At 30.6% G+C, this 9237-nt stretch overlaps 1 protein-coding gene across 1 annotated transcript; it reads right to left on the bottom strand.

Annotated features, from left to right (window-relative positions):
• Positions 1 to 7656: 7656 nt before the first annotated feature.
• On the bottom strand, positions 7657 to 8680 carry LOC129917117 (antigen 5 like allergen Cul n 1-like). The gene is made up of 3 exons (XM_055997467.1): positions 8472 to 8680; positions 8013 to 8407; positions 7657 to 7949 (listed from the first exon to the last, which is right to left on the bottom strand). The coding sequence occupies exons 1-3, from the start codon at positions 8604 to 8606 to the stop codon at positions 7715 to 7717; spliced, it is 765 nt and encodes a 254-aa protein (XP_055853442.1). The 5' UTR covers positions 8607 to 8680; the 3' UTR covers positions 7657 to 7714.
• Between the last annotated feature and the right edge of the window lie 557 nt (positions 8681 to 9237).

The raw sequence follows: 9237 nt of genomic DNA, 5'->3' as shown, positions 1-9237 counted from the left end.
ACCAATATTCTCAATAAAAACACACACACACACAAACTACATCCTTTTCGGAAGGACTTAACTCCTTTGTGAATCAAAATGGAAGAAGAATGGTAGGTAGCTTCTTGTTGTTTTATCAATACGAGAATGATGATGGTTTTTTCTCATAGCAACAACGAGAAACCATAACAAGGACGAAAATTTTGTGTTTCTGTCCAAAGTTCTAAAATTGTTTGCAATTGAAAATCACATAAAAGGATATTATGTATAGATACAGTTTGTTTTTTTTTTTGTCTCTTTATTGGAAGGATGTCATAAAGTGGATGATGTTAGATAAATAAAAATGTGTACGAATGTCCGGATGCGGTAGATATTTTTGGAAGCAAAACGACAAGAGTCATTGTTAGAAATGAAAATTGATTGTTATTGGTCGATGGGGATATTTTTTTAGAAGCAAATTTATCAAAAATAATGCCCACTTAAAGAAGAATAAAGGAGAGAACTTATTTGTTATTGTTTATGCATGTATGTGCGGGGTTTTTGTATTTCGTTTTTTGTATATTTTTGAAATTGGTTTGCAGATAAGATAAGTATCGATTAGAGATGAAGATGAAGAATTATGTTTCAAAAGGCAATAAAATATTTTCGAAATATATTTACAAGTGCATTTTAATCTTACTCAGCAGTATTTTTTCATCCATATAAATTCTATTTTATTAAAAATAAAAATGGACCAAAAGTAGGGATTAAGCCCACCTAGGATTAGGTAGGTATTGGAATTTAGAAAAAAAAACCGAAACAAAAAATATGAATGTTTGCTATTTTTGAAGTCTCTGGACCTTATGTCAATTTCACTACTACCTTATTTTAAATACTATTTGGATTCCCCGAAAAACTTATTAAAATATAAGGTTTGTGTATGGCTTTTTCATACGCACACTAATGCTGCCAGTGGAATCAATTTTATATTGAAGGTTTTGAATGAAGAACAACAACTTTTGTGGTTTTAAGCTCCCAGTGTTCTATGAAAAAACAAAATTTATGATTTAGTTTTTTTCTATTTAAGATTGTTAGCCCCATGAAATTTGGCAAAAAGTTTGTTTTTTGGAATAAGGACCAAAGATCAAAAGAGTTTATAAAAAGAGATTTTAGGTGATAACGTCGTAAGAAAACAGGTTGTGTGCTTTTAAAATGAGTCAATTGAAGCGTTTATTTATTTCAAACAATCATATTTTACAAGAAAAACCTAAAAAAAATTACCTTTTTTCTTTTCTAGCTCAGGGAAATTGGTCAAAATATGGGCATGAAATCGCATTTTTCGCGGGACAAAATTTTTTTCATGGAATGTGTTCTAATTTCCCTGGGCTATTCTCATTATATTAATTTTTTTATTTTAAAAGCTTAAAAAAAAAATATTTCTTCTAAATAATAAAACCATTTTAAAATTTTTAAAATAATTTATTAAAAACAATCATTTCTTATGAAAAAAGTGAAAAAATTATTTCCATCACCCAAAAATTCATTTTTTTGATTTAACAACCTATAAAAAATTTTATACCACCTGAAAACGTATTGCTTCAGCTCAAAATATAAATATCAATCATGTCTATTAGGCAACTACAAAAAGAGCTAGAATTTTTTGAACTCAATCAATTTTCATAAAAAAAGCAAAAAAAAACATATAATGTTATGTTCTCACGGTATTGAATCAATTTTTTTAGACATCCTATAAAAAATTGTATATCATGTAAAAGCTAATAATTACTATAATTTACAAGAAAAAGCTAAAAAATAATTACAAAAAAGCTCACAAAAAAAATTATACAACTAAAAAGCCAAATATTTCTTCTAAATAATGAAACCATTTTTAAATTTTTACAATGCGTAAAAAGTATTAAAATAATTTATTAAAAACAATCATTTCTTATGAAAAAAGTGAAAAAATCGTTTCCATCACCCAAAAATTCATTTTTTTGATTTAACAACCTATAAAAAATTTTATACCACCTGAAAACTTATTGCTTCAGCTCAAAATATAAATATCAATCATGTCTATTAGGCAACTACAAAAAGAGCTAGAATTTTTTGAACTCAATAAATTTTCATAAAAAAAGCAAAAAAAAAACATATAATGTTATGTTCTCACGGTATTGAATCAATTTTTTTAGACATCCTATAAAAAATTGTATATCATGTAAAAGCTAATAATTTCACCTTTCATATGACGTTTCAATCTTATTTCTGCGATGCCTAGAAAAAAAGTTAGAATTTTTTAAGGCCAACCAAGTCGAAATTCCAAACTGAGATTACGATACTTCCCACACTGGTGGCTGTTCATGATTAACAGATCTCCACAGGTGTTTTGAGGTATTTCGCAAGTTTTTAATTTATCATTGTGTAGCTTGTAGTGAATGTACAGTTATGTGTGATATACCAAATGAAAGGTAACATCATCAGGATGCTTAAAGTTAAATCAAATTTGTATTTGCTTTAGATCAAAAGATAGAACCTGTTGAATAATAAAACTTTATTTCACCGTTATCTCAAAATTGTGATTACAAAATTGATTACAATTTATTTATCTGTTGAAGAAAAAAAGATAAAAATTAAAAAAATGTTAAAAAAGGTCAAAAAAACTTGGGACAACAAAACTTGTTTTTTCCCGTTATTCGATCAAAAACCATTTTGAAATACCGATTTTTTGCACATACAGCTGTGTTCAAAATAATAGTAGTGCCTGCAACAAAATAACATTTTTTATATTTACGGTGCTTCTATGGTTAAAAATTTAATTTCTTTGATGTCAAAGTTTGTAACGGTCAATTACTAATAAATGTATCGTAATTTTAAAATGAAAAAGAAGGTGCCAAATAATTTTTCATTGATTTTTGATTGTTCTTTCGAATTTGACCTGTTCAAAATAATAGTAGTTAAAGTTATTTTTTAAGAATTTAAGAGCGGTTTATAACTTAGAATATTTATTTTTGGTTTAAAAGTAAGTACTCATATAATTTGAATAATTTTTCAACAAAAAACGATTTGTTTCGGTTTTAATCTATTTAAAGTTCGAAGAGCAAAACACTGCAGTTCGGATAAAGGAAACTTATACGAAAGCTGCTTGAAGAAGGGAAAACCTACTTGGAAATTCAAGTTTATATTAGGATGCTCCCCTACAATGGTAGCCAATGCAATAAAGTCAACGAAAGACCCGAAACGCGCGGTAGAAAAAGAAAAAAGACCGCCGTAGATGACAGGCGTATTGTCCAGACGAGGAAAGTTGAGCCTTCTGCATCGTTGTTTCACATCCAGAAGGCTTTAAGCCTAGATTGCAGTGCAGTGAACATTCGGAGGCGAATGTTAGACACTAATTTGTACGCTTGAAGTCCACGAAAAGTTCAGCGAAACATGTTAAAAAGCGTATCCAGTTTGTAAAAGACCACATAAACTGGCCAGCAAAGTAATGGCGTAACATATTGTTTACTGATGACAGCATATTTGTCCCTTTTGGTGGTACTGGATCTCCACATTACGTCCGACGTCCACCCAATACGGATTATGATCCAAAGTATACGACGAAAACAGTAAACATGGAGGGTCGAAAATTTTAGTATTTTAACATATTTCTTTGTTAAGAGCGGAACTTTTCGTGGGTTTCAAGCGTACAAATTAGTGTCTAACATTCGCCTCCGAATGTGCACTGCACTGCAATCCAGGCTTAAAGCCTTCTGGATGTGAAACAACGATGCAGAAGGCTCAACTTTCCTCGTCGGGACAATACGCCTGTCATCTACGGCGGTCTTTTTTCTTTTTCTACCGCGCGTTTCGGGTCTTTCGTTGACTTTATTGCATTGGCTACCATTGTAGGGGAGCATCCTAATATAAACTTGAATTTCCAAGTAGGTTTTCCCTTCTTCAAGCAGCTTTCGTATAAGTTTCCTTTATCCGAACTGCAGTGTTTTGCTCTTCGAACTTTAAATAGATTAAAACCGAAACAAATCGTTTTTTGTTGAAAAATTATTCAAATTATATGAGTACTTACTTTTAAACCAAAAATAAATATTCTAAGTTATAAACCGCTTTTAAATTCTTAAAAAATAACTTTAACTACTATTATTTTGAACAGGTCAAATTCGAAAGAACAACCAAAAATCAATGAAAAATTATTTGGCACCTTCTTTTTCATTTTAAAATTACGATACATTTATTAGTAATTGACCGTTACAAACTTTGACATCAAAGAAATTAAATTTTTAACCATAGAAGCACCGTAAATATAACAAATGTTATTTTGTTGCAGGCACTACTATTATTTTGAACACAACTGTATGTATGTGCACAGTCATAGACTACATGTTCTATAAGCTTGAGATTTTTTGAATGCTAAAACTCGCCCGAAAATACCGTAAAATAAGTAGGTGTTTTTCAAAAATTCATATTTCGAAACGCAGAGACTTAAAAAAAATCCGTATCAGACCTCTAACTTTTTTTTTATTATCTTTCGAATGACGTTTTTCAAATTGTCAAAAAAAAATTCTCCTACCTATAATCACTACTTTGTCAAAGGTCTACCTCATGTTTTAGTTTTAGAAAACCGTTAATAGCTTGGTTTTGAAATTTTTTAGAATTTTTTCAATACCGTTGTCAGTCTTGCAATAAATTTATCTATTGATTAAAAAAATTCAACTCTTTACATTGTCGCGTTTTAACCATTATTTACCCTATTAAAAGATGGAATTTTTTTGAAATCCTTCAAAAGTATTTAACTTTAGGTTATTATCTTTCAAATAAGTTATAGAAGATTTTTGTATCTCTAATAGTTTAGTTTTAATTTTGAATTGAAATTTTTGCCGCACTGCGAAAGTGCGAGAGTGGAACGTTAGAAAATGGCGTCACTTTTTTGTGGTGGCTGCCATCGATTTATAAGACGTTATCACGTCAAAAATATTAGGTGAAAGAAGTTTAAGATAAAACACAAAATTTCTTAAAAATATTTTTGCTGAAAGGGTGTTTTTTTGAAGGGTTAAGTTATGTGTGAGAAAGGTATCATAACAGCTAACATTAATTTTGTTAATTTTTTAAACTAAGTGAAAACGTTTCTTTTGTTTTAAGAACTAAGAATGTAAAGAGTATCCAAAATTATAGGTATTGAGTGAAAGGGTGTTTTTTTTTTTTTGTAAAGAAATGATGAAATTCAGAATAAGTACCACAAATAGTAGGACAAAAATGGTACCCCAATGAAAATTTGTAAAAATATTTCATTTATAAAAGAAACCAAGAAACAGTCTAAAATCAATGGTATAAAATGAAACCTTACGAAATTTTTTTTAAAAATGTTGTCTTTGCCATAGGAACTACGAATAAAATGAGTTTATAAATTTTTTTTCATGTAAAAGGGTGTTTTTTTTTTAGGAATAGAGAAAATGTGGGTGTGTTGAAAAAACTTCGTATATAATGATAATGGGGTAATACATACCACCTCATTGAATTTCAAAAATTATGTTACTTTTACGATTGGAAACAAAAATCTATTGTCTATTAGAATATGTATCATGGTTAAAAGGGTGTTTTTTGAGTTAGACAAAAATTTATAAAATTTGGTAAAAACGTTGAATTTGATATATAAAACAAGAGTCTAAAGAGTTTTCATAAAAAGTGAGTAAAAGGGTGTTTTTTTTCGAAAAGTGTAAATCTGTAATTGGTCCCAAAAAGCCAATGATTCGTGCATAGCGTCTAAGAACTTAAGTATAAACATTCAATTCGTCATCAAAACAAAAAATAAAATGAATCATTGGCTTTTTGGGACTAATTACAGATTTTACTGTCTCTTCGAAAAAAAAACACCCTTTCACCCAAATTTTTTTTTTTTTTAGATTCTTTTGATCCTGTACAGAAACTGGAACTTTTGAAAATCAAATTTACTCACTCTCTGGTCTACCTACTTGTGCTAAAATCTTTATTGAATAAATACTCAATTTCGACAAAAATGTATGAAATTCGAAAAGAAACATATTTGGAAACTAGCTTAAATGTCACAAACACCATTTTTGTCAACAACTAGTCCTAAAATCACCAAAGACTGAAATGTTTGGGTATTTTTCGTCATATTATGCATTTTTGCCAATGATTTTGTTCGACACCTTTGTTCGTTGGGTTATAACCACAAACAACTCTGCCAAAAATTAAAACTACACTCAAAAAAAAAACTGGCACCGGTGACCAGATTTCCCGCTCAATTTATCCAGAAAAAGTGGTTTTTAGATTCCTACCAGGCGTTTTGGTAAAATTTACCAGAAAAGCCTGGTAAATTATACCAGGAGATTTTTCGAAGAATTCCTGGTCAAATACACCAGATTTCTGGTAGAATATACCAGGAATGTTTTTTTTCCTGGTCAAAATTATACCGGGAAGAATCCCAGTATTCTGGTAGAATATACCAGGAATATTTTTTTTTCCTGGTAGAATTTTCCCCAGTATTCCTGGTAAAAATGGACCAAAATTCTGGTAGAATATACCTACCAGGAATATTTTTTTTTCTCCTGGTAAAAAGGAACCAGAATTCTGGTAGAATATACCAGGAATATTTTTTTTTCCTGGTAAAATTTTACCAGCATTCTGGTAGAATATACCAGGAATATTTTTTTTTTTCCTGGTAAAAATTTACCAGAATTCTGGTAGAATATACCAGGAATATTTTTTTTCCTGGTAAAATTTTACCAAAATTCTGGTAGAATATACCAGGAATATTTTTTTTCCTGGTAAAATTTTACCAGAATTCTGGTAGAATATACCAGGAATATTTTTTTTTCCTGGTAAAATTTTACCAGAATTCTGGTAGAATATATCAGGAATATTTTTAAGTACCAGAAGACTGGTTTTATCTACCAGGAAAAAATATACCAGACAAAAAAATTCCTAATTTTATTTACCAGAAAAAAGATAATTTTTGATCTCCCAGTGTTTCTGGTAATATGTTCCAGAAGACTGGTTTTATCTACCAGGAAAAAATATACCAAAAAAAAAAATTCCTGGTTTTATTTACCAGAAAAAAGATAATTTTTGATCTCCCAGTGTTTCTGGTAATATGTTCCAGAAGACTGGTTTTATCTACCAGGCAAAAATATACAAAAAAAAATTCCTGGTTTTATTTACCAGAAAAAAGATAATTTTTGATCTCCCAGTGTTTCTGGTAATATGTTCCAGAAGACTGGTTTTATCTACCGGGAAAAAATATACCAGAAAATAAATTTCCTGGTTCTATTTACCAGATTCCAGATAATCTTCAGTTTACCAGGAAAAAAAATACATTCTACCAGGACGCTGGTAGCATTTACCAGGAAATTATCTGTCAAAAAATGTACCAGGAAACCAGATTTCTGGTAAATAAAACCAGATTTCATTTTACCAGGAAATCTGGAGTTATTTACCACGAAATCTGGAATATTTTACCATGTTTTTTCCTTTTTTTTTCTACCAGGAAATCTGCTTAAAAAAAATTCTCTTGGTTCTTGGTAGATTCTACCAGATTTCTGGTTTTTTTATTTTTACCAGGAAATCTGGAGCTATTTACCACGAAATCTGGACTATTGTACCAGTTTTTTGCCTGGTATTTTCTACCAGATTTTGCCTACCAGGAAAATTTTTTGAGTGTACTAGATTAAAAGCGCATTCTTCCTCTCAAGAAACAACAAGGTTACTCAACTATTTATTTTTTTAAACTAGGTAGGTACATACAATTTTATTGATATTTTTCCTTATTTGAACACAATCCCTTGTATCTTGGATTTGGTCCAGTTGAACACTTGCTAGCACTTTTTCCAGGCACATAAATTGCACCGTTTATGATATTTATTTTGTGGAAGTTGCACACGAATAAGAAGGCGTATTGCTTGTTTAGTATGAAACTACCAGCAGAACATCCGGCTAAATAATTGGCTTGAATTACCATCTCCGTAAAGTGACCAATAACAGCTCTAAAAATTTTAACATAAATTAATATTTGAAAGCATCGAAAATAACAAAAAAAAAATACAAACTTTGGAGATTCAGGATACTTATTGATCTCAGTCATTGTAGTGTCCTTACTTTCTGCCCACCAAGCATTTATGATTTGAATAATCATATTTAAAGGTGTAGCAGTAAGTGGTGCATCGCTTAAGAGCATACCAATATTTTGGCCAGATTGAGGACTGGTTAAAGTATTGTGACATGCATCGTGGCCATATTTGCAAGTTTTGACATTTAATTCGGCAAGTTTGGATAGTTCAGCATTCCAACTCATGGTAGCCATTCTTGGACATGGTTGGAATTTGGTCATATTGCCACTGGCCAATCGGTTTCTCAGCAGATTCATTCGATTTAATATAGCTGCTGTAATTTCGGGAGTCATTGTTATAAGTTTTCTATCTGATGAGCAGGTGTCAGCAAATTGCTAAATAAAAATATGAAATGTAACTAAGATGATTTGAAAAATTTAAAGTTTTTAAAAGTCCCACCCCAGTTGCATTGCAAGCAATATGTTTGGCAGCACTTCCACAAAGTTCCTTAGCACAGTAATTTGTAGCAGCTTGAGAGATGGCTACAAGACCAACGAATCCAATGAGGACCAATAATAATTCAAATGACTTCATTCTGACTGAAAGGTCTTGAGATTTGTGTTCTAGTCCAACTTCAAGACCTCCTATATTTATACTCAAAATACTGCCTAAAATAAGTTCTAAAGATATTTTTTTTATCAACTTCTATTCTTATCAAATTAATTTATTTTAATAATAAAGTTAAAAGAAAAGTCTCTTACCAATAAAAAACATCACAGAACATTTAAAAAAATAAACTTTTGGAGATTACCTGAGTAAATATTAGTCCACGCTTAAATTAAATTCTTCATTTTCGGTTTAGCTTTATCTTTTAAATCTCGAAGAAAGAAAATTACCTATCTCGTGCAGGGCCGGATTTACCAGAAGGCTGCGTAGGCTGGAGCCTAGGGCGGCTGATTTTAGGGGCCGCAAATTCGGGGACCGATCTGTTCACCTCATAGAAGTCAAAAAGATTTTTCCATGACGACTTTCTGATATCTTAAAGATAGAATTCTGTAAAAAAAATTTCCAATGACTTTTTTTCTCCCGTTAGTCATTGCACATTCCATATTCTAGACTAAAACAGCAAGTTCGCCGCCCCTCAACTAGTAATGGGCACCTGCGCCTTTTGCACATATTTTGTATGAGGAAATCCTCCTTAATACGTAAGTCGTTTGTATACTAA

The sequence above is a fragment of the Episyrphus balteatus genome, chromosome 3 (assembly GCF_945859705.1).
Source record: "Episyrphus balteatus chromosome 3, idEpiBalt1.1, whole genome shotgun sequence".
NCBI lineage: Eukaryota > Metazoa > Arthropoda > Insecta > Diptera > Syrphidae > Episyrphus > Episyrphus balteatus.
This window is presented reverse-complemented; position numbering and strand designations above follow the sequence as displayed.

What these genes read in the sequence shown, in the direction of transcription:
- LOC129917117 (XM_055997467.1), bottom strand. Translation starts at nt 8,606, where the DNA reads ATGAAGTCATTTGAATTATTATTGGTCCTCATTGGATTCGTTGGTCTT. An exon ending in TTGCTTGCAATGCAACTGGG is followed by an intron (nt 8,408 to 8,471) that starts GTGGGACTTTTA and finishes ATTTTTATTTAG; the next exon opens with CAATTTGCTGACACCTGCTC. An exon ending in AAGTATCCTGAATCTCCAAA is followed by an intron (nt 7,950 to 8,012) that starts GTTTGTATTTTT and finishes TAAAATTTTTAG; the next exon opens with AGCTGTTATTGGTCACTTTA.